Source organism: Empidonax traillii, unplaced genomic scaffold, assembly GCF_003031625.1.
Source record: "Empidonax traillii isolate 1590-97213 ecotype Southwest subspecies unplaced genomic scaffold, ASM303162v1 scaffold748:size532870, whole genome shotgun sequence".
In the NCBI taxonomy this organism is placed as follows: domain Eukaryota; kingdom Metazoa; phylum Chordata; class Aves; order Passeriformes; family Tyrannidae; genus Empidonax; species Empidonax traillii.
Window position 1 is genome coordinate 300,278 of NW_020955941.1, and position 24,717 is coordinate 324,994.

General features: G+C 44.1%; 1 protein-coding gene across 2 annotated transcripts; it reads left to right on the plus strand.

Annotated features, from left to right (window-relative positions):
* Positions 1-527: 527 nt before the first annotated feature.
* SNX5 (sorting nexin 5) lies at positions 528-17,307 on the plus strand. Of its 2 annotated transcripts, none has more exons than XM_027900765.1 (13): positions 528-661; positions 8,406-8,510; positions 8,980-9,090; positions 9,662-9,783; positions 10,098-10,221; positions 11,340-11,435; positions 12,288-12,393; positions 12,472-12,547; positions 13,373-13,412; positions 13,507-13,593; positions 14,690-14,849; positions 15,588-15,673; positions 16,744-17,307. In XM_027900765.1, the coding sequence occupies exons 1-13, from the start codon at positions 629-631 to the stop codon at positions 16,789-16,791; spliced, it is 1,194 nt and encodes a 397-aa protein (XP_027756566.1). In that variant the 5' UTR covers positions 528-628; the 3' UTR covers positions 16,792-17,307. The 2 variants fall into 2 exon arrangements, with proteins under 2 accessions (XP_027756566.1, XP_027756567.1); XM_027900766.1 differs by lacking the exon at positions 528-661 and adding an exon at positions 2,027-2,125.
* Positions 17,308-24,717: the final 7,410 nt, after the last annotated feature.

Here is a 24,717-nt window from a genome sequence, read left to right on the forward strand (position 1 = left end):
CAATCCCCGCTGGACGCGGGCGTACCCACCCCAGCCACGGCAGCCCGGCTCGGTGGCAGACCCGGAGGCAGGGCGGGCAGGGTTCACCCGCCAGGGGTGCAGGTCGGGCCCGGCTCGCCTCCCTTTCGCCCGCCCTCACGACCCCCAGCCCGGCCCCACGGCCCTCCCGACCCGCGGCCCGCCGTTACCTCAGACACACTTCCCGCCACCGCCGCGGGCACCAGCGCGCAGGCTCGCCCCGCCCGCCGCCGCCGCCGCGCGCCCCGCGCTGCCCTCCGCCTCACGGGAATTGTAGTTCCCCCAGCGCCCCTACCCCTTCGCCAGAGCGCCCCGAAAGCTGCGAGAGGGGCACGCCTGCTCTGTCTCGCTCTCTTTGGGGTGTTGTCTGAAAGGCTCCGAGGAAAACAACCCAAATCTTTGTGTGAATGCAAGGGAAAAGAAATGTGGCGCTGGGCCGCCATCTTGAATGAAGGCAACAAGCAGCGCTCTGCCCTCAGCCCAGATGGCGGCCGTCCCGCGGGGGGTGTGGCGGCGGCAGCGGCGGGAGGCGGTGGCGGCTCCGCCCCGGGGTATATGACGAGGCGGCGGCGGGGAGGAGGACGGAGAGTGGTTGTTGGTGATTCGAGACATGGCTTTGCACGGCGGGGACGCGCAGGAGAAGGTAAGCGGTCCAGGTGCGGCGCGGCAGTGGTGCAGCGGGGCTGGCCCCATGGGGTAAGAGGGAGCTCCCCGCTCCCTTTGCCCCCGGCAGCGCTGGGACAGTGACAGAGTTTTATTTCTGCTCCGTTTAGAGTTTGTTTTTTAAACATTAGTTACCTTAGGCGCACTTAGCTCTCCCGGGGGTCGGGGGTCAGGGTGCCCCGGGTGAGCGTGAGATGGCACCTCCTGAAGGAAGAGGCCCAGGGAGAGATAAGGAGGTGGGGCAGGATTAAAGCTGGAGTGGGAAGGAGGAGGAGGGAAGGGTTGTGCAGCTGCCGTGAGGCAGTGCAGGCTGCACTCCTGGGCTGTGGCAGGAGCAGGGTGACAGCCAGGGCTCTGGAGCTGCAGGAACTGGGCCTGGCAAGGGATGCAGGAGCAGGACCTGCCATGAGGACCTGTCTCTGGGCACTAGCGGAGAAGCGCTGTAGGCAATTGTGCTGCAGAGGGTTCAACTTACCCTTTCTCGGTGGGTCAGCTGCCTAGTGTATCTGTGACCAGCCTTCCTTATTTCTGCTGCCTGGCTTAATCTTCCTAAACTACCTGATTTAATAACTATCCTCAACATACCTTGAATAGAAGGTAAGGCAGCCCTGTAACAGTCAGTGGATTGCTTCTTTGCCTTTCACGTTGTTGCATCTTAATGTAGTTTTGCATTGTGATTAAGCTTAGTTCACTTGCAGGAAGATGACTTTGTTTCAAACTGCCAGGGGTGCTTAAGTCTCTTCAGTCTGTGTTTTCTCCAGCTTTTTGGAACATGTATATTAGCTTACTTGAAGGTTAGAAATACACCAGGCCTGTTTACCAGTTTAGTAACTTCCCATAGATAGTTTCTTTTCATGTCTTTCCCTTCCATATGAATCTTTTTTGAAACAATCCTGATCCAGTAGAACAGATAAAAGTTTATCTGTTTTCTAGATCAAGTGTTTTCTAGCAGTTTGCTGGGAGCTGCCCAGTGCTTTAACTGTTTTCTGCTGCATGTGAAACTATTTGTATTAAAAATATCTGTATGAGTCTTTATAGTCTTTAAAATGAGTGTGGGTCTTTATAGTCTTGCAGGATCTGCAGGTGACGGGTGAAGGGGAAGGTCAAATATCAACTCTCTTGTAGCAATTGGTAACTTTTGAGTATTTATGTGCCTTTTTAACTTAGCAGGCAGGAGTATTGGGGGAGGGGAAAATGTTCCCAGGGTGAGGGTTGGAGTAGCTTTAAACTCTGATGTTCAATGGACATATATTAACTAGTTTGTTTCAGGTTTTAGGGCTGTCTTGGGATTCCAGCAGCATGGGGGAGGATAGGAATACTCCTGTCTTCTCTGTTCCTGTTTAGGTAAAGAAACAGCAACAGGGAACTGGTGTGTGGCCAGTAGATAAAGCCTGTGCCTGTCAGGAAAGCTTTGTTAGGTATTAACCTTGAATAGGAACCACTGGTAAGTATAAACTAAAAACTGACCCTGAGGTGGCAAAGCAGGAGAGGATCAGGATATGTAGGAAGAAGAAGGGAGGGTAGGATAAGGGTGATTGGAAGTGCAGTGGGAAAGAAGGTGTAATCTGTCATGGGGGAGGAAAAGGCACTTCAGAATGTGAAGCAAGTAGTGGGACTGCCAAGCTAAGCTTGAGTAAATACCCTGGTATTTCCTAATGTTGGTGGCTTGATAGTATTTTAAGGCTTCAGTCTGCAGTTAAAATGTTATAGATCAAAATATTGAGAGCAAATATTGTAACCCTTCCTTTTCAAAGTGGAAGACAAAATGTTGTGTCATAGCCTGAGACTTGCTGTTATAACTCACAAATGGTGATTCTCCATGCTGGACAAATTCTGCTACATATTCTGAAAGGAGCGAGGGCGTACTAGGTCTTGCTTATGCTTAGCAAAACAACTTCTTCTGCATGCTGCTGGGCCCAAAATCAAGTAGGGAGATGAACAGCTAGCAAGGTGAAAGCTACTGGATAAGGACAATGTACTGTCAAGAACATACAGCCTCCATGAAGCTGGCCCATTGGTTTGGGCTGATGACACGAGTTCCAGTCCGTGGGAGGTGAAACCAGCGTGGTGAGGCAGAATTTCTGAGGCTCCGACAGCCAGCTCTGGCCTCACTGCTGGAGGGCAGCAAAAGAGTCTTGTGGATGCTGACTGTGGCTTAGGGGTTTGCTGCCTTCGAACAACTTCCATTTTAGTCTGGTGTGCTTTGTGTTACAGGTGGCATATGGGCTAGGAGTGCTCAGCCACAGGCCATGCTCTACGGGCACACTACTGCAGCATGGTGGATTTGGCCTGAACGGCCAAAGCTGTTGCTTGAACCCTCAAGCTGATGAATCAGTGGGTTGGGTGGAGGTGTCCTACATGCTGCTATGAGCAGGGTGAGCTGGCAAGGCTTTTGCTTGGAATATGGGATCCTTGAATGTTTCTAAACATTATTCCCTCTGTGTTCTTCCTTCTGTAAGGAGGTGTGGGACCCCTTGGTTTCTGTAGAGGGTGATGCAGGGATCCTGCTGACAGGAGAGCCAAGTGATCAGACCAGCTTATTGCACAGTCAGAGGCAACAGGTGCTCTGGCTATAGAGGCTGCCTTCTGCTCACTTGGCAAGCGTTGTACTTGGTGAGGAATGCCATTTCAGTGTGACTAAATTGAACTGTTGTTCCCTATTTATTGGTGCTTTAAGCAAAATAATGAAAACTTTTACATCACTGGAGTTCTACAGTCCAAAGTCCCAAATTTGGCAGAGCATTTTGTATAGCGTAAGTAGCAACATGAAGACTGGTTCAATTTTTCTGGCTGTTTGCAAGCCAGACTACTTCAGGACTGTTCAGCTCAATGTCAGAGATAAGAGCAAGCCTGTCATGAAGGCTGCAAAATCAAAACTTTACATATGCTGTGTTGGCTCTTTACTGCTGCCTGTGTGCAGATGTGTTTTTAGTATCTTGATTGAAAGGAAACTTAAACTACTTGTGCTGAATATGACTGAAATGTAGTTCCAACAACTGATGCTGCTAATATCTGCTGGCCAGATACCCTGCAAGTCTGCTGGTTAACTCCTGGGTGTCGAAAAAGGCCTTCTGGAACTGATTGCTCTGTATAAACTACCAGAAAACATTGTGATCTCTTAGTGCTCTCTGGAGAGCACTTAAACTGGTTTAATTAAAAAGACTGTTCTGTAAAAAGTAATGGATTCTGGGTAGCGGCAGATGTAATTACTACCAAAGTCTTCTTTGTGGGCTGTTGCTTGAATGACAGCAGGAGGTGATCAGTAAGGGGAGAGGGTTTTTATAAGGTAGCTGACAATAAGCAGAAAGCTCTGACATAGGAGCCCTTGTCGAAGGGCTCCTTGCTCTTTTCAGGAGCCTGGCTATGTGGAAAATCCCTGGATTAATCTGTCTTTGAGAATAAGTACATATTCTTACTTCACCAGCAGTTGGATGTTGCACACAGTTGCTTGCACTGGCAGATGCTTTTGTTAGAATGCAGAAGTAACATCGAGTCATCCAGAGCTGATGCTAAAACTGCAAAGGGTGTAACTTGAAAAGCAGCAGTTCAGGCCACACAGCAGAACTAAGCGGCTTCAGTGGCTGAGGGCATTTCCCAGGGATGCCTGCAAGCATCAAGATGTGTTTGCATTTGGGTGAGGCCTGAACAGAAACTTAACGTCTGTCACATAGAAGCCTGGGTAGCCGATGGTCAGTGGTCTACTCTGAGTTGTACTTAAATGATGCAAATCTCTTTTGTTTGGTTGGTTTTGGGTGGTTGTTTGGGTTTTTTTGGTGGTTTTGGGTGGTTTTGTTTGTTTGGGTTTTTGTTTTGGGTTTTTGTGTTTGTTTTGTTTGTTTCTCCCTCCCTAGTGTCTCTAACCAATAGAAAAAAAAGGAAGTGCTATAAAACTCTACCTGGATTGGGCACAATAATTCTCTACTGTTTCCTGGACTTCTAGGTCAGGTGTTTATCATGGTGTCCTAATTAGTACTATAATATCTACTTCTGGTCTTCTGGTCCTGAAACCTAGAAATGTTAATAATCAGTATGATGACTGTATGTTCTTCTGGAGGGCTCTGCTTGATGTCTTGTTTTAATTTCCAGGTTAGACAGTTGTGGTGAGCAGTATCTGTACTGAACAAGGCAAAGTTTTTCTTTAATCCTCAAGACAGCACAGGCATCCTGAAACAAGTCACTAACAAGGCTGAGCCTAGTAGTGGGAGACATTGGCTTTTGTAGTCACTGCAAACCAGAAGTGGTTTCTGAGAAAGAGAAGTGAAAGTGGGAGTACTGTGCTGGGTTTGGGTGAATGTTTCAGTCTGCAGCCCAGCCCAGCTGTTTCCCCTCTGTGTGTCCTCTGTACCTATTTGGTCATGTGCTGCAAGTAAGGAATGACTCCTTCCCAGCTGCTGAGCTTGGGTTGTAATTATATCCCCACAAGAGTGTGAAGTGACAGACTGGTTTCTGGTAAGTGGGATGGGAAGCTTCATTTCTCTTGTCCACTGCCTGGAGTGCAGGGAAGAAACAATGACGTCCTACCAGAGAAATGCCTTTGGATACGAAGGAGCTGCCAAACATAGTAGGCTAGAGAGCTAAGGTGGAGTGATATCCTGGGAAGGCTTTGGGTTGGATACCTGCTGTGGTACAACAACAAGCCTGGGGCCTGGAGATGACAGTTTAATTCTCTGCACAGCCTTCACATGACCATAAGCAAGTTGGTCCTCATTCCTACTTGTAGGATGGGTATAGGAGAGATGATGGTAGGAAAGGTCCTGAATGTGAAGGTGTTGATGCTGCAGAAGCAGATGTTTGTGTTGATCAGGGGTTGGTTTGGAACATCTGCTTTAGGTGCTCACTGAGTTAGAGCTGTGGTGACAGGAGGGGGGCCGCTTGCTTTCTGTTCAGTGCATAAGTGCTACTCCAGCACTTTTTGTTGGAAAACAAGCACTCCCTCCTCCTGAAGTCGGGTAGTGTGAATGCTCCCTTTGTAGTCTGAGCCTTGCTGCCGTTGATTGTGTAATCCTAAAGGTCTCTGGCCTGGAGTTAGGAGCTCACAGGACCTTCACAGGACTAGAATAGACCAGTGGTCTTATGATCCTGAGCTTCATATGGATAAAGAACTGAGGTTCTTTACTGAAGACCAACTCCTGAAGGGTAGAGGTCAGTAATCCTGTACTGTCTTCATATGTTTGAGTCTGCAGTGGCTTTCAGGCTATGTTGTGTACATTTACAGCAGATGTTTAGGGCAGTAGAAGTACAAGATTTTTTTTTAGTGAGTGGCTTCATGGAGTTCTGAGGGGCAGAATCCCACCAATGTATATAGGGATGTTCTTGACCCTTGTCCTGTATTTGAGCTGGTCTCTTGCTTTGGGCCCCATGTGTAGTAGTACATACTGCTCTGGAGTGCACAGCTGAACACTACTGCTGACTCCCAGTTGATTCTGTGTAAATAAAACCCTGCTGCGAGCATAAACTCACCCGTAGTATTATTCCTGGGAATTGCTGAAGCTGCAGATTGCGTGTTCTTGCCCCATTGTCTCTGCAGCTTGCACAGTGATGGGAAGACACGCCTGCAACGTGCAAACTGCTTTAACCTAACAAAGCAGTACCACCTTGTGTCCATACCTGTCCATCTCATGTGTAGACAAGTACTAGGCATGGAAGGGTGTGCAGACAGCATCTAATCGTAGGTTACTTTTTCCATAAGACAATAAGAAAGCTTGCAAATTCAGGATTGCTGATTTGTGTAATCCTTTCCTTAGTTTAGCTGAAAGAAAACCATTTCCTTTGGCCTGTAATACTTTCCAGAGTCAGCAGTTTATATTGTTAGCGCTGCTGATCCTGTTTGGACACTGAAGATAAGTAAGCAGGATGTGAAACATTGATGTCTGTATCTTGCTGCTTTGCCCGCTAGTGTTATCTGGCTGGGAAACACTGACCGACTTGCCTTTCATTCATTTGGCAACAGACAGTGAACTGTGCTCCCAGTGGAAGTAATGCCTGACTTACCTATCTTTTCTGTAGTGCTTGAATGGGGTGGCTTCTGCCCAAACTAGTGTGCTGCTTGGCCTGTGCCTTTCTAGAAAGTTTTAGAATTGCATGGCTGTGTGGGAACTGATTGTTGGGATCCCTGTAGAGTTTGGAGTCCCACCATGTCCCTTTGGATGTGAGCAGTGCCTGGGACTGCTAGAAACTGTGTTCCAGAGCATGCTCTGTAAATATGCTTCTTGCCAGGGCAATACCCAGGATGGGCTAAAAGTCTCCTGTCCTACAGAAGTCAGAATGCATACAAGATCATTCCATAGTCATAAGGTTTAAAAGGTTTATCTCATCTACCTTCTTTTAATTCTAGCTAAGGGCAGGGATGCAGCAGATAGAAGTCTTTCTGACATGGCTGGAGGGATGAGGGTACAGTGACTTGGGTATCCCTCATTTACACATGGCAGTCTAATCATAGGGGATAGCAGTAACCATCGGGGGCAGGCTGGATAGAGGCAAATGCACACTGGCCTAGCAGCTGTGTCCTCTGCAGGCAGCCAGAGAGAATTGTTATGTACCAGATCTGGGCTGCAGATGACCAGCCTGGGGGGGGAGGGAGTTTCCAGAGCCTTTTGGAAGCAAAGCTTCACCTTATAAAGGGCAGCCTATCAACAGTTCTTAGCAGCTTTACAGAGGCTTAAGGCAGCATTCAAGCAATCTGTGGTATAAGATTCCTCAGATGTTGTCTGATGCAATTTGTTTGTGGGCTTTGGTGTAGCAGCAGGTGGTAGGAGCAGGCTCCTGGCTGGTGTGTTTTGTGCACTGGCATGCTGCAGAGTGGTGAAACATCAGTCATGGTCTGGTTTTCCAGCTTGCTTTTCCAGGAAGGCCTTCAGAATTATCTCCAAAGGATAACCTCAGGATTCATCCTGGCTCTGATGGACACTCTTCAGCAAGCTTCCTGTGTTGTGACCTTGATTTCTGATTGTTTCTCCCTTAAGCAGAAAATAAGAATGATTTGTTAGGCTGCAGCAGTCAAGGGAGGGCCTCTTAGAAGGCAGACTTCATGTGTAAGCCTGAGGATCCTCAACTGAAAAGGCTATTCCACTGCTCTGGAAATTTCAGTATAGCTGAAGTTATATTCTGGGTCTAGGCTGTTGGAATGAAGAAATAAACTCCCAAAGGAAGATGCTGGCTCAGTTTAAGGCCTGTTTGAAGCACTGAGAAGGCAAGTTGGGTCTTCATTGAACCAGGTCTCCTGTAAATGGTACCTCACATGGCAAGCTCAGAAACCTCAACAGCTCTCTGATCCAAGGCTTAGGAAAGAGATCATAAGGCTAGACTCTTAAGAGGTAATGTTCCACAATCCTGTGGAGGCACAGGATAACAAAGAGAACTATTAGGGTTGTTGCTACCTTCTAAATGACATAATAGGCTTTGGGTTGGTGGGCTCCAAGTAAACAAGTAGTGGAAGAAGGATGTTCCTTGCAAGAAGAGAATTCCCAAATACCTCTAGTGTGAGCTCCAATAATCCTTTCTTCAGACTTCAGCCTAACAAGCCCTTTTCTTGCCTGTACTTGGAAGGGAAGGCTTGTTACAGTGACGTGCAGGTAGTGTCAAGTCTGTCATGCTTGGCCATATGTGCTGTTCCTGAAGGTAGTGGTATAATGCAGTGTGGTTCTTGTTAACAGCTGATTTTCAGTCTAGCTTCGTTAAACCTACGTGATACTTGACCAAGGCTTATACTGTGAATTCTGTTGCAGCTGAGGTCTGTATCTGTAGACCTGAATGTTGATCCTTCTCTCCAAATTGATATACCTGATGCCCTAAGTGAAAAGGACAGAGTGAAGTTCACTGTGCATACTAAGGTAAGGTCATGAGGAAAAAGAGGTTATGCAAGTAAATGTGTATTTGCAGTACAGCTACCTGTAAAGATGGGTTTGGCAATGAAGGAAGTATAATTAGATGGAGATTTTCCACTTAAAGGTGGGTTGAAGATGTATACATAAAACTTCAGATTCTCTAAGACTTGAACACTCCAAACAGAGACAAGGTTAGCTGATCATTAAGTTGGCTTTGCTAAGGAATCCTAGCTAGACACCAGAAGGTTGGGGATAAGAAAACGTCACAAAATGAACTGCATTAGTTTTGTTCCAGAACAGTGCCTTTTATCTAACAGTCTTAGTGGTACAGCTCTTGAGTGAGTGCTGGCTCAGCTAAAAGGGAGTGAGCAAGGCTCTTACTAGGCAGAAAACTTCCTTTGGAAATGGACAGAGCTGTTTCTAAAAGCACTGATTTACAAAACAGTAGGGGCTTTATATATATCTTCTCTTCCAGACTACACTGCCAGCTTTTCAAAGCCCGGAGTTTTCAGTTACACGGCAGCATGAAGACTTTGTTTGGTTGCATGATACACTCACTGAAACTGAAGAGTATGCAGGTCTCATTGTAAGTACTTCCTAATTCTAACTGAAAAACTGTAGGAATCTAAAGTGCATACTAGTAAAGGTGTGAAGTATGTTTTATCAGTGCTAGTAATGTGTCGTGGCTTGGGTATTCCCTATGCTTCCTGTTTCCTTAATTCCCAAACAACTTGAGTGGTGTGGCATCTGTGTTAACTTTGCATATAGCTTGGAGCAGCAAAAAAGACTTGATGTTCTGAGAGTCCTTGACTGATATCTGCCTGAAGATGACAGTGAAATAATCTATTAAATATTGTCTGTCTTTCCTATCATGATTCTTTAGGAGACCTTGAGGGCCACAGAAGATGGTTGACTATGGAGTGGATTATAGAGACTGTTCTTCTGGGTTGGTTTCCCTCCTGTGGCAGGGGTAGTATAGAACTGGGAGGGGCAAACAGGGACCTAGATGTCAATATGCCTCTAGGATTCCTGATTCATGCATTCTTTGCCATGCTTTTCCATGATGAGGCAAAAGAGCCTCCTTCCAGAGAAGGCTAGAAGTAAAGTTTGGAAAACATTATTTGCTAGTATTTATCACTAACCGTTTCCTTGGCTAGATACCCCCAGCGCCTTCAAAGCCTGACTTTGATGGTCCCAGAGAGAAGATGCAGAAGCTAGGGGAAGGAGAAGTGTCTATGACAAAAGAAGAATTTGCCAAAATGAAGCAAGAACTAGAAGCGTAAGTAAAATGACTCTACTGCCAAAAGCTGCACTTAGAGTAGCCTCCTAGGAGAGCAACTTTATTTGGTGATCACTGATCTTGAGTGTGACTGATTTGAAGAGTGTCTTAAAAATCCTGGAGCTGAGGACTTGACAAAAGTTTCTTTCAACTGGAAAAGTTCCTGGCTACAGAGATTGAAAATAGCTTCACTATCGCTAGCTAGCTATTTCAGAAGCCTGCTGTTGAATATTTTCACTGGATAACTTAAAGTAATTCTTGTATATTGAAGAAGGTGGTACAAGAGAGGATCTCAATCTGTTCTTTCCTTTCAGTGAATACCTCGCTGTCTTCAAGAAGACTGTATCATCACATGAAATTTTCCTTCAGCGGATTTCTTCTCATCCTGTGCTCAGCAAAGATCGCAATTTTCATGTTTTCTTGGAGTATGACCAGGATGTAAGACTTCTCTATTTTTTCCCCCCTGCTTTCCAAGTGAGGCAAATTGTTAGGAGTGCTGTTGTTTTTTTTCTGGGCACAGTCAAAATGTTATGTGAATCTATAAGCAACATTAACAAGTAGATATCGCAAGTGCTTATGTGAGAGGAAAGCCTGACCTTTAGACCTTCTTCTTTTACAAATCTCAGTGTTCCTAAATCCTTGTCAAATTGGTTAGGAAGCCAGCTTTGCATGTCTTTATCTTGGGAACAAGCATGGTTGAGGTGTACCTGTGCTGTGTTGCATAGTCCTAAAACTGAAAAATGGAGGTGTATTAAAGTTAGTCCTGCATATCTTTTATCACACCTAATTATGAGTCCTGGATGCTTATCCAAGATGTATGTCCTGATTTCAGCTACGACAGACTTAATTTTCTTGTGGCAGCAGTGAGGGAGAGCGAGAAAGGGGCTGGGCTGGGGGAGGTTGCATACGGGGCGCCTGGGTTATATTCCACATCATTACTGGGAGGTGGAAGTAAGGGATTCTCACTTAGTGGAAAAAGGGGACATTGGCTTGGGGCTGGTAGCAAAAAGGGCTTTGTGGAGAGTCCATGGCCATTTTTGTCTGTCGTGGGCCATGCAGGGCCTTGGTCACTGAGCACCTTGTTTGTATGTAAAATTGACATACAAACCCTCTTCTTGCATACCTTTTGTTATTAACATTATAGCATTATAACATTATTTCACTGCTGCTTTTCAAGTAAATTTTTCTTATCTCAATTCAAAAAATCTCTGGTTTTAATCTCCCTTTCACCAGGAGAGGTTTTGGGGGGCGGAAAGGGAGCAGCTTGGCTGGGATTTAATTTTCTAGCTGTTTTTTAAAACCAGCACAGTATGTAAGGAAAAACCAAGCTGTTTCTGGGAATGGCAAAAACTCCGTGGCACAGGATAATTGAACTACTTCTAGCCAAGCTTTTTGTTACATATTATATTTGTTGTGCTGTTATTGTGGAGGGTTGGAAATCAACCTGCTCTGACATATGCTAGGTATAAATGATGTTACTACATTTCCAGAGTCAAAACAGTCACTTTTTTACCACTGGTGATAACTTTAAAGCTGTTTTTGCCTCTCTGTTGCAGCTGAGTGTTCGGAGGAAAAACACTAAGGAGATGTTTGGTGGCTTTTTAAAAAGTGTGGTAAAGAGTGCTGATGAGGTCCTCTTCTCTGGAGTCAAGGTAAGGTTGTTGGTTTACCTTTTACTTACCCCAGTCTTGATTGTTTTGTGCTTTGTGCTCCAGGGAAGTTACTCATGTGTGCTTCAGGCTTGATGTGCATGAGGCTCAGTTACTAATGTCAGCCTGCCTTGTTACTGCTGTCCTAGCCTGTATTAATTTTGACTTCTCTAAAAATAAGATGTTGGAACCATAGGCTGTTAAATTTCAGTGTATACTTCAGTTTCCTGGTGGATGCAAAAGAGTTGCTTTAATATCTTATTCTGCTGGGGAGGAAGGAATTACACCTTCAACAAACGTGCTTGTGGCTGATGTCTACTTTGGAGCTCTAAATTTATGGGTTTCTGCTTGCACTAGACAAGACCAAATACTAAAGACTCCTGTAACTGGTCCAGCTTCAGCTTTTTCTGTCACACTGCCGTGGTACCTCTTCCTGATAGGCTCGCTGTCCTAAGCAAATGTTACAATATGTATCATGTTTAATGTGGATGGAAGCAACCTTATAAACTGCTAGTCCTGAGCTGTTGTATTGCAACAGGCCTAGGAAATAAAATTCCAACAGTTGGTAGCCCTGAGGGCTGTCCAATGGCAATTTACTGGTTGCTTCAGACAGTCTGCATCAGTGAATACTTGAGTGTCAGCTTGATTTTCACCACACAGTGAAAAAGAAACTTGCCAGATGGCTTGGTGTGTTTAAACCCTTGTCTCAGGACCTTGTCTTGAACTCAGTTTTTCAATAGGGATCGGTGGCCCTATGCTCAGATCCAAGCTATGGTTGTTTCTGTGGCCCTTCTCAAAATGGGGAAGCATTTCTATTCTGCAGAAACTGACTTAACAGGTCATACTCTTTTTCAGGAAGTAGAAGATTTTTTTGAGCAAGAGAAGACTTTTCTTGTGAACTACTACAACAGAATCAAGGATGCATGTGCAAAAGCAGATAAGATGACAAGATCTCATAAAAGTGAATATTTTCAAAGACCTTTGAGAAATCATGCAGTTTTGCTGATTTCAGCCTGAAAACTTTGTCTTGTTCTTGCAGATGTTGCAGATGATTATATTTATACTTCAGCTTGCTTGAACAGCCTGGCATTGGAAGAACCTACAGTTATCAAAAAGTAAGCAATTCTAACTGTTCATAAACATATCCTGAGTCTGGGAATACCAAGTCCCTTCTGTAAAATCCAGAGGATTGAGTCATAGCTGGTTTGAGTTTCTTGAATTGCAAGCAAGCAGCATTAAAACTCTTTCCCCTGGCACTCCTGGTATGGCAGACCTAATGTTATCAACTGCAATTTAAATAATAGTTGATCTCTTGCCAGTTGTGCCCTAGGGCAGAATTGTGCTGGTTGTCAAAGCTCCTTCTTAGCAGAAATTTCCTTGAATTTTTTCAGGTCACAAACTCCCAGAGACTATTGGAGAAAGGGTTTATGCATGTGTGTTCTGATGTGCTGTTAAATATAACCACAGCTTACACTAAGTCTGTACTATCTTCTGGACCTTTGCAGTTCCAGAATAGTTGGGAATTTTTAAGCTGTACAAACCTAGTTACCTATTCTGAAGTGAATTCTTCCACCTCTCAACTTTGCTGTCAATTTACCAAGACCTTGTTAAAACAATGTATCACTGAAGAAACAAGCTGGTTCATCCCTCTTGGAGGATAGCAGCAGGGAAATTCTCCACAAGACCTTTATGCTCTCAAGGTCACCATTTTTACTTCAAATAGTGTCTAACCGGTCAGCTGTTAGGCTGGAATCCAGCACATTGAACCTTTTGTCCAGGTCTTTGTCTAGACCCAAGTTCTTTTCAAGTGCTTGTCTGGATCTGTATGCAGGAGAAAACTCCAGCCTTGAGCTTTTTGGTCTCCTGCCAATTGATCCTGGCATTTTTCAGACTAAGAAGTATCTAAGCCTTACTTATGCTTCTTTTTTCCCTCCCCCCAGGTACTTGTTGAAAGTTGCAGAGCTCTTTGAGAAACTCAGGGTAAGGGGAGCTTTGGCAGGGGGTGGAGTAGGGGGAAAGAATATGTATGTTGCTGTTACCTGTTCCATACCAACTATTTTTATTTCTTCTGCAGAAGGTAGAGAGCAGAGTTTCATCTGATGAAGACTTAAAGCTCTCTGAACTGCTGAGATACTACATGCTCAATATAGAAGCTGCTAAGGTGAGAACAGTTTTCTTTTTGAAGCTTAGTTTTGTTATAAGCATCATGAGTCACTCATGATATTCTTTGTGCTTTAAGAAGACAGGAAGGTGGACTCTTGTTTTGCCTAAGAAACCTGACGCTCTTGAACCACAGGAGAATTATAGAAGCTATATATTAGCTGGAGTCCAGCCACTTACAGAAGATCTTGGACCAGTTTTTTTTTTTTTTTGGCATGTAGTGGGAGAACTCTTTTTAAATTTCTGTAAGTTAGAGCAAACTCAATTTAAGTCTGCAGCAGCATTCTTTCCCATCCCCTGCCTGAGTACTCCTGGACTTGTCATAAAATCAATGATGACTAATTAGTAGTTGGGATTTCCTTCAGGGTTTTTAAAGTACCTTAGCACAAATATGCTGTAACATGCGAAGGCTGTTGGAACCTGGACTTCCAAGAGGGCTTTGGTAGATTGATTGACTGCAAAAGCCTTGCCAGCAACTCTTTTCAATCAATAGTCCATTTGGCAAGGGGATGTCTATGCTGAAAAAAGTTATCTAGGTATAACTTATTGGGCATGTTCATCTAGTGTCTTACCTTTAATGTCAGGAATCCTCGAACATTCACTACAGGCTCCCCCTGTGTGGTCTACTGTTATTTAGATATTAATACTGCACTGCTGCTAGATTAGAAAGAAATTGACTCAGACCTGTACTACTTCTCACGTCTAGGTTAGTATAGTGTTTCAGTCAAACTGTCAGATGTCCAACAAATTAAGTATCTACCAGTAGTAGACTGAGGGAATTCAGAAAATGCTATCCCTCCTTAGTGGAGGAACTTACCTTTTAGCAGGATAAACTACTTTAAGGAAAAAAACTATGCCTAGAGCAGCCCTCAGAATTCCTTGACTAAGGCATAAGTGGCTGTCCTGAAAACTTAGTGCTGCACTGGTGAAAGGCTCCTATTGCTATGCCAAGAGTGTGGCAGGCTATAATAGCTTATTGAAGGAAGCAGAATCTGGTGCTGAAAGAAATGAAACCTCCTGCTGCTAAGGTAGTTGTAACCTCAGTTTGGGAAGTAGTCCTCTTAAGGCTTTGGTGTGCTATTTCTGTCTACACGCAGGATCTTCTGTACAGACGAACAAGGGCTCTTGTTGATTATGAAAACTCGAACAAAGCTCTAGATAAAGCCAGACTAAAGAGCAAGGATGTTGGGCTGGCCGAGGCACATCAACAGGATTGTTGTCAGAAGTTTGAAAAGATTTCAGAATCTGCAAAACAAGGTAAAACTGGCTTTGCTGTATCTATGCTTAAAAGGAGATCTTAGTGCAGTCTGGGTCTCTATCTGACCTGCAACTACTGCAGGCTTCTGAACACTCTCCTGAAGTGAGTAGTACCTTGCAGGGCAGCACAGATGCCTGTAAAACTAACACAGCTAAACACTTTTTAAAACCATTCTTCGTAGCGGAGCAGTGTCAGTACTAGACCAACCTTATTTCCAAGCCCCTAGTATTCGCTTTCTAGGTTGAAATGTTGCTCTCGGCCTCCACCTGAAGGTAACTATTCAGGCTTCTAATTGTCTCAGTTAGAACTGTGCAAATTTACTCTGTCACAGTACAGCTGAGTGACTTAAACAGAGTTTCAAACATGTTTCTTCATAGAGGAATACGTATATGGACAATATAAAGCAGAGGAAACATGGTTTCGTGACACACGTGCTCTTTCCTTGGTCTATCTGGCTTTTAAATGCTCTGTGTTCTCGCAGAGCTTGTGTGGCTTATTACCATTTTACTCTGATTGTCTTCCTACAAAGCTTTTCTCTCTTAGGCTGCCTGTTTCCTCACCAAGATGTTGATGTCATATGATGAATGCACCTCTGTCTAGAAAACAGCAAGACTAACTCTTGGACCTTTTTTTCTTTTGTCAAATACTGTAACTAGAGCTGCATAACAGAATTTGTGAAACATAAGGGGCATTACTGTCATACTTTCTATATGTCTTACCTTTGTTCTTCTCTACAGAACTGATGAGCTTCAAGCAGAAGAGAATAGCAGCATTCCGCAAAAATTTAATTGAAATGGCAGAACTGGAAATAAAACATGCAAAGGTGTGTTCTTTTTGGAATTTAACAGGCATTGGTTCAGAGCAGTAAGTACTGTGTAACTTGGACGCTTTGCTGGGTTCTCTTTAAAACTAGGAAGTGTGAAATAGAACAGCTAGGCTCTTCAGCTGAGATCTTAAAAGGAGAAGCTGTAGGCTTAGTGCTTAGAAAGAACAAATGCTGACAATATCTGTCCCATGCAGAAAGTCTGCGTTCAATCTGTCACTCCTAGGACACTGGCCTACTTCAGTAAGTGAGGAGTCTCAGTTTTGCTGGTAGTACACAACAGGTCACCTGACTTCCCATCAGGCAACCTCTTCTGTGGGTTTGACTGTGTCTGGAGGCAGCTGCTGCTTCCAGTGCTCCTGAGTGCCGTAAGGGCACATCCTGCAGCTTGCGATCCAGCTGTTGATCTTTCTCACTTGGCTTGTCACTGAAAGGGGACAGTGATTTTGTAGTAGCCTTTACCAAGCTTCACTGAGCAGGCTTAAACGTTGCTGCAGGGACCACACCATGCGCTGCCAGCTTAATCTAGGAAAGTATACACAAATTATGGAGTTTGTTAACTTAGTGTAGGGAACAAAGCAGGAAGAAGTAACTCTGCATCCTCAGCTTCTTTTGAAGAATGAAAGTCTAATGTCTCACTCCCTAAGAGTACTGGACTTTACCACAGGTAGCTACTTCAGTGCTGAACTGGAATGTGACACAAATGGCTTGACACTACTGCTCAGTTTGGCCCACTTTTAAAGCTTACTGCTGCCTCTTGCCCCTCTCCTTATCACAAACTGAGTCATGGTTGAAGACCTTCAGGAAGAGGTAGATTGTGAACTATCATCTGGTTTTGATTTTTTTTTTTTTTTTTTTTTTTTTTTTTTTTTTTTTTTTTTTTTTTTTTTTTTTTTTTTTTTTTACTGCTTGAATACTTGAATGCTTGTCTTTGCAGTAGAAGATCTTTAGAATTGGCACAGGCTACAGAATACTGGGATGGACCTACTATTTTGGAAGGAACTTCATTATGAAAGGCAGGATTTAAATTATTAATTATACTCATCTGAAATTATTCTCTTCCTTTCCAGAATAATGTTTCTCTCCTGCAAAGCTGTATTGACTTGTTCAAGAGCTAAGGCGCCTTAATCTGAAAATGTGACAAAAGCATCAATTGCACTCAATGGCCAGGGGCAACTTATTAGCTTGACTACATTAGCTTAAGATAAATATTGTCACTGAGATTCGGTTTGACTAATACTTAAATATGTTGATAGCAATACATTGACTTTATTGGTATAAATGAGAGCTGAATTATGTATGAATTGTCTGGATGTAGCTAACATCCTGTTGGCTGATAACTCAAAATGAGTCAAATGTAAGAAATTAATTTGCTGTTGACTGACTTCATCTAGCAGAAAAAGTGTACTGTGAACTCCTTTTTTTTTTTTTTCCCAGTATAATTATCTGCCTCTTCATGGCCCTGATATATTTAAAACTTGCAAGTGGAAGTGACTTAAGTGTAGTAATTTTATAAAGTAAATACCTTAACATTCCACTTCCCAGACCGATTTCTACTACAATATATTTCTATAAATACATTCACTATTTGTACACTTGGGCAATACAGCAAATAAAGATGTCTGATACAACAAGCTGTTGTAGTATGGCAAGAATTTGTGTGGGATCTAAAGTGACAAAACAGGCTTCAGACACAGAACTATCAGAAATTACTCATCAATTGGAGCTCTTCAGATAACTAGAGATAAATATTTGACACAATAGGATTGTTCTTAGAATGAATGTTGACATGAAATGGGTGGATTTGCAGTTATGTTGCTGTTTGAGTGAGTGTCTGCAGCTTTTACTTCCAATATGCTGCACATGAGGGAACCAAGCCTTTCAAGAGCACTGATATGTATAGATAACTTGAACTCCTTCACACTGACAAAAGGTCAAGTATTGTATAGCAATCTTTACACCTCCCGCTAGCACCAGGGCTTCTGGAAGCACAGCCTTAGACAGTCATCCATAAGATAAATCTCTTGAAATGTTGCATGGCCAAATGGGTGCACACTGCCATAGCTGAGGCAGCTCAGGCTGTAAAAAACCCCAGGGTCTTCTTTTGACAGTTTACTATCATTTGCATATGTGGATATAGGTCAGTGAGTCATATCCTTATAAAGGCAACTTTTTGAGCTTGATGAGTGTCTCAGCCTTGCTTAATTTCATGTGACTAAACTTCTAATCATGCTGAAAGTAGGCTCTGTGCTTGTGCTCTGGGCAGACTGCCTGAAGCAGCTTCAACCAGAGAAGCTCTGAGAACGGGCACCTCAGTGGCAGTATCTAAGGATTTTTCAGTAGTTTACTTTCCTCCGAGCTACTGCTTTTTCTTCTTGATATCCCATAAATACTTAGCAGCTCTTACCAGCCACACCATCCTGCAGCAGTCTAGCTGAAAAATGTCTGAAATGTCTCCTTTTACCTTTTTTGACAGGAACAGTTCAACTTGTGGTTGCTTGCCATAAGCTCATGGCTTGTGCATGTGTAATCTCTATATAGCTGATAGCTGACAGATCTCTTATAAGCTCCTAGCCACTTCTCCTGGGGCAATTACTGGTCCCAAGCTGAATGATTTATGGTGGCAAAACTTTGGCTTTTCCTAAAGAGGCACACTGTACCTCACACTCTCACTTCTGGCTGCTTCACCCTAGGCTCTCCTGGTATGCCAGCTGTACTAGGATGAGTTTCTCCTAGTGTGCTGTGACTGTTGGGAGTCATGGTTGCTTCACGTCCTTTTGCACTTACTGCCTATTACATGGGAGAAGTAGCACCTTGCTTATGCTGTTTTTCAGCAAAATACTGTTCTAGGCTGGGTCTTTCTGAACCAGCTTCAGTAGCTGGGTGGTCTCTGTGAATCAGTCAGTAGTGTATGCACCTAATTGTCTTCAACAGAAGAGGCTGAGCTCTAAGTTTATCCTAAACTATTTCAACTTGGTTCAAAGGCTTTCCTTACTCTTCCCAGAGAAAGGCTGCAGCTGTTTTTGACGTGGCAAGCAACACTTTGTCCCTCTTCCAGAAGCAGTCCAGGTTATGGTGGGCTTCATGCACTGCCATTAACAGTGTGTTTGAAGCTAAGTGAGACACCCTTTTTCTCTTCGAAATATCCTTTTAGAGCTGAGTCACGAGATGTTTGTTCTTGTGTGGTTTGCACTCTAAATTCTTGACATATCTCAAATAAGTATTAGTCTGGACAGACTGAAAGTATGCAAAATACTTTGAGTCGATGTAATTGTGGCTTTATACTGATGTTGTAGTTATTGTAGTTACAGGTAATTTACAATAACTGCAAGAAACAGTAGCTCTAAAGCAGTCTGTGACAATATACTACTGTTGCTCTGAAGGAAGCTGTTGTGTGTCAGCTATTGCTAGCAGAGTGCATTGCAGTTAGCTTCAATGTGTTGATTTGGAAAACTAACCAGTGCAGATAACACTTCTGGAGGCCAGTGGGTGGCAGGCTGCAACAGCCGCTGGTAATCTACTCTCGACATTTACCCTCAGACTGAGTTGTAAGGAAGTCCTGGAAAGGCTGCTGCCTACGTGTTTCTTACCTGGTAGCTGGACATATGTTGATATATAAGAGAAATTAGCTGCCTATATAGGCAGTCTGCTCATAAGGAAGGACAGGAATCTTCCTTTAACTAATGTAATATCACTGGACCCAACTTTTCTTATAGCAGGGCCTTGAATAAAGCCTTAGCAGAACAAAAATCAGCATGGGCAGATCAGTGTGACAAGACAGGTTATTGTCAATATGAAAGTAAGCTTCCCCCCCCCCCCGAAATATTGCTGAGATTTAAATTAAAAGGCTAGTTGGGGTGGATGAGAGCAGGGTTTCACAGTTGTCTCAAACAAAGGTTGACTGGTGTACATTTACTGATCCCCTCTCTAAAGCAGCATACCTTTACAAGCCTGTTGTTCTAATTTATGGGTTGCAAGTTGGCTTTTGAGATCGGGCATAAGCCTTGTCGTTCTGGTGGTAACTGATGTGAAGAGCCACACCACAGATGTCAGTTCTTCTTCTGTTTGAATGAAGTCAGAGGAAAATCTACCATTTGGTCTAGTTTAGTAAGGTTTGTTGGACATCCATCTCTGGTGTTGGTGATGAAGGCAGATGCTGCTGCTGTCTAGAGGTCAGCATGCCATGACCTGCAGCACAAGTGCTTGTGTTAGTTCTGTGCAATCCCTTCCAGCCATGTTCCCTCCAGTAAGTAGCAGGTCTCTGCTAAGCCAGCTTGCCTTGCCTGAAATGGTCTAGGGGTTCTCCCAGTAGCAACACAGAAGGTACAAATCTCCATCCTGGAGGTACTGTCTTTAACACAGCTGGTAGCAGAGGTGCATCCCACTGCACTTTGGTGCTATGCTTGGGGCCTGTGTCACTGGAAATGGCACAGAGAAACTGCCCTCCCAGGGAGAATGCTCCTGTTGGCATGCGGCTGCTGGGCTGTAGCGGGTGTTAGAGCATAGTGCTCCCTTCTCCACAGGGTAAGTTTGGAGTCTAGCTTTTTTTCTTCCATCTTGGGGAGGAGGAGATAACCTTTTGTCCTCCCAACAGAAGCAGAAGCATGGATCTTGAGGAATCATTTCTGTGCTCAGCATTAGAGAGTAAGGAGATGATTTGTGTCTCTGGACAGCAGCAGCATATATGAACTTTCAGAGAAGCAGTGATGACTGTTATGATGGTTCAGGCAAGATGGGCTAGAACCAAGTCCTTGGGTGCTGCAGGTATCTGGCTTCTTGTCTCCAGTGGAGCAGAGCTAGCAGTTAAGATGGGCACAGAGCAGTAGATCTGGGTCGCAGTGCAAACCCAGGAGAGAGAGCAGCAGCAGAATTAGCTGGATGCAGAGTGCTGCAGTCTTGGTATGATGCTTGTAGTGGGTCAGGTGTACTAAAATGAGAGCATTTTTGGGGTGAGTGAAACAGGTGTTGATTGTACTTAGGGTGTTGGCAGTATCTGGATATTGAGAAACTGAAGATGGGAAACCAACTCGATCACATAAGAGAGGCTCATAAATGTGTCCTGTTGCACAGAACTGTGATTCCAGGCAGTGGAATAAAACAGGTTTGTAGCCATAGAAAGGGAATGATTAGGGATCGAGAGTACTTCAAGAAAGAATTGGTTTGCCCTGCTTTATGCAAGTACTTGGTTCTAGGAAGACACATCACTGATGAAAAACAAAGAACATTTTGTGTGCCTTTGAGATACAGAAAGCCTGGAAGAGCTGTGGGCTTGTACTGTTTATGTTAGTTGCTGCTTGGTCTGTGCTTCCCATAGTGGTTCTGCAGCTAAGACTGGCTTTACAAGCCTGAGAAACTCTGCTAATACTCTAGCCAGGCTGGGGGCAGAAATTCAGCTGCCATCCAAATAATCATTGGGATGATTACGGGTGTTTTAATTAGAATTTCCCATGACTAGTTGTTTTGGGGGTTTTCTCTATTTGTTTTTGTTTTTCACATGCTCCCAGTTTATTCTGCTCCTCTCCATTCCACCCTGTTTCTTTTGGACTGCACACTCTGTAGGAGAGCTCTGATCTGAGGCCCTGCCTTGTCCTACACTTCTGATAGCAAGTGTGAATTTCTCAAAACATGGAGTTGGGAAAGTTTTCTCAACAGGTTTTGATAGTTTCTCACTTGCCATCTCCTTTGGAAGATTGTGAGAAACTGCTTGTTTATTCTGTGAAGCAGAGAGCTCTGCAGAATTCCCATTCTTGGATGTAATTTTCAGTACTTTCCTGTTCTCCCTGCACTTGATGCTATGGTTGAGAGCACAGTTATGAGTTATTTTAATTTGTACTCCTAAACACCTGCGTCATCTCTTGGTGACAATGGAATATCTGAAATGGATTTGAAAGATGTCTATTTGCAGCTCACTAGTCACTACTGAAGGAGTGTAGGCACTGGTGATCCATTTTAATCCCTCAGATTGTTGCCTGGTTTCATCTTTGGACCTGCAGCTCACTGTTTCCCAAAAATTATGGTTCATCTGCTATCAAAATGCTGTCTAGGGCCTCAATTATAGTGTAGGTTCAGCCTTGCTTTTTGTTTACTTTTAAACATTACAAAGCCAGTGAGAAGGCCCAGCTGAGATCAGAGTTCAGCTCAGCTGGGTTTTTATGCTTGCGTGCTAAAAATAATTCCTGACAGGAATGCTTTGTAACTTAAATAGACAAGTAGGAACAGTGTCTGTTTTACGGGGGAGGGGATTCAGGTAGTGTGTAGAAAAGGTGACTTGCCTGTCATTCCACACAGAGTTTTTCTCAGAGCTGGGGATTTAACTTTAATCTGAAATTCCACTCCAGGGCTCCTGCTGTCTCGATCAGGTGCTATTGAAAGCGATCGAATGAGTGCTTGTGATTTTTAGTGTGGCTGTCCCTTGGCTATGGTTTACTGCTCTTCTATGCCAGCGTGACTGTTCTGCCTTTGCTCCAGTGCAGTAAAACATGTAGTTTTAAGTGACTTTATAAGTGCTCTCTTCTGTGGATCTGTTTTACTTGGCAGTAGAATTGCAAGGTCACTTTCTGCAAGAGAGGATGGTAAAGCCCTAGGCAGGTAGAAATGCATTGTGAGAGCTGCTGTATTGGCACTTTGGCTTCTTGTCAGCACTCAGAGGTAGAGTGCAATGGCCGGATCGCATGAAGCACCTTAACTTCTTTTAGGTAAGACTGTAGAAGTCTTCCCTATAAGTTAAGAGATTCTTATATCCTTTTTGTTCCTTGTGTTTAATCTTGCTTTGCCGTTACTCAGAAACTTTCCTAAGCCTGTTCTGTGTGGGAAAATGCCCTTGAGAGTCTGACTCATTGATATAAAATAAAAGTAAAAAAGAACTTTAAGATTCCTGTTTAATGCTTTGAAAACAATGTACTGCTTTATTATGTCTGGTGTAGTTAGGATCAACTTTGTTCTGCTCCCTCTCTGAGGGATTTTAAAAGAAAAAAGTAGAAAGAAGAAAGCCTGACTCTGAAACAGCACAGGTTTAGATGGCGCCTGTGGCTCAGCTCGAAAATTTACCTCAGGTTTAGTATAATTTAGTCAGGGGCTGTTTTGTTCTTATTACATCCCTTGGGCTGGTCCTGATGTTCATGTGGCCTCGAGCCAAGCTGATACAACTCACTAAAATGGCATGAGATGGGCTAAAACAGAGGTGGGCCAAAACCAAAAAAGGGCTTCTTGCCAAGTCAGTGCACTGAATTTGTGTTCCTGGGGCTGAGAAGCATGCGGACCTGTGCAAGGGTGACTCAGAGGGGGAGCAGAGGGGACACATTGCTGGGGACACTTAGCTTAGCTCAGCTGTGGTTTGGAACTGTTGAACCAGCACTGGTCCAGTGAGTTCTTCCCTTTCAGGAAAGAGTGGCAGTCATTACTTATAAACCTGCAGCAGGAAGACCTGGGACATCTAAATCCAGGGCTGTCTGCATGACAGGGACTGTCTTTGAACTGGGAACTGTTACTTATTGGAAAAGGCAACAAGCTTGTCCTTTGGAAGGTACATAGACAGCTCTTGCTGGAAGGTGCTGGTGGTTAGTGACTTCTGCAGAAAGACTTGTATCACTAGTGATTGAGAAATTTCCCTTGCATGGGCAGTGCAGCACTGGAAATTTACCCCCACTCACAAACCTTTTGAGGAGGGTAGCAGAGTGGATTTGGACCATGGGTGTGGAAAACATCAGCAAGTTAAAGCTGGAAGCTAACAGGCAGTGCCACTTTAAAATTTTTCATTCTGCTCTGGAGATTACTGGCACAGCCTCCTTCAGTAAATGCGAGGTTGTTGCCATGGAGGACAGGAAATCCCTAGTCTGCACAGAGTAAGAAAACATTGGAAACTGTCCTACTGAAAAGCACAGCTGCCTCTGTGCTCAGAGAAGCGAGCTTGCTTCTATGGGGTGTTTTCCAAAGGCCTCTATTTTTGTCTGCAAATCTTTGCACATATTTGCTCTGTTTCTTAGTGGGCTGCTTGTGGGTTTAAGAAGAGCTGGACAAAGGAAGTGGGAGCATATGGTTAGGACTAGTTTTAAATGCCCTGATTAATGGGAGAAGCAGGAGTGACTTTCATGTGGAAGTAAGATACTTCGCAAACTTTTGGTATATGCCTCTTCTTTTAACTCCACAGCTTCTCTTATTCCTGTTTCCCTCTGCTGTTTGCAGACGTACTTCTCTGCCTTTTCTTCTCTTGGGCCTCTTAGAGCAGCAGGCCTCTGCTGTGCTGGGTCTGTGTTCTCTACCTGGTAATCTTGAATATATCCTGGCTGCTCTTGCTGGAGGTGGAAACACCAGTTCAGGCCTTGTATGGAGATCTAGCAGCTGACCAGCTGTTCCTGCAAGTACCTAGATGCTTAGAGCTGGTCTGCCCTTATGAGACAGGGAAGAGGTAAGACTTGAGGAAGATCTTTCAGGACATGTTGGTACCATCTTTCCACTGCAAGCTCTGCAAGAGGATCCAGTTCCCCCAGGACCTGAGACCAGACAAGCTTGTGGTGGGTTAAACAGCTTTGTCAGGCCATCACTGGTAACATCATCAAGCTATATAAAGGCTAAGCCATGTCTGACTCAGCAAGCTTTAGCCTCTGCTTGGCAGTGTTTCCCAGGCCAAATTTTTGAGCTGACACTTATGAAGCTGAACTTGTTTCAAGGCTCCAGAGGATATTCCTGCAAGCAGTGTTCTGGGAGGTGTTCTGGCTGGAGAGAAAAGGGAGTTGTGGTCTTCAGCTTCTCATTGTACACCAGTCACTGCTTTCAACATGATGTGGTACTTTCTTTAAGTTCAACTGAGCTGTGTTGTTCCTAAAGCTGTGTGCTGTTAAATCAGCAGCAAGGTCTCTGGGGATGCCTCTTAAAATTGCTCATAGGGATGTTGTGGGTAAATTTAAGGCACCTTTAGCACCCAGTGTGATGGGCACAGTGTCAAAATCCCAGAACTCCTGGATCCTTCCTGAAGTTACTCCAGGATTTCCCTTGCAGCTGTTCCTGGACTTGCCGCAGTCTAGCTTTTATGCAGCACAGAATGTTCA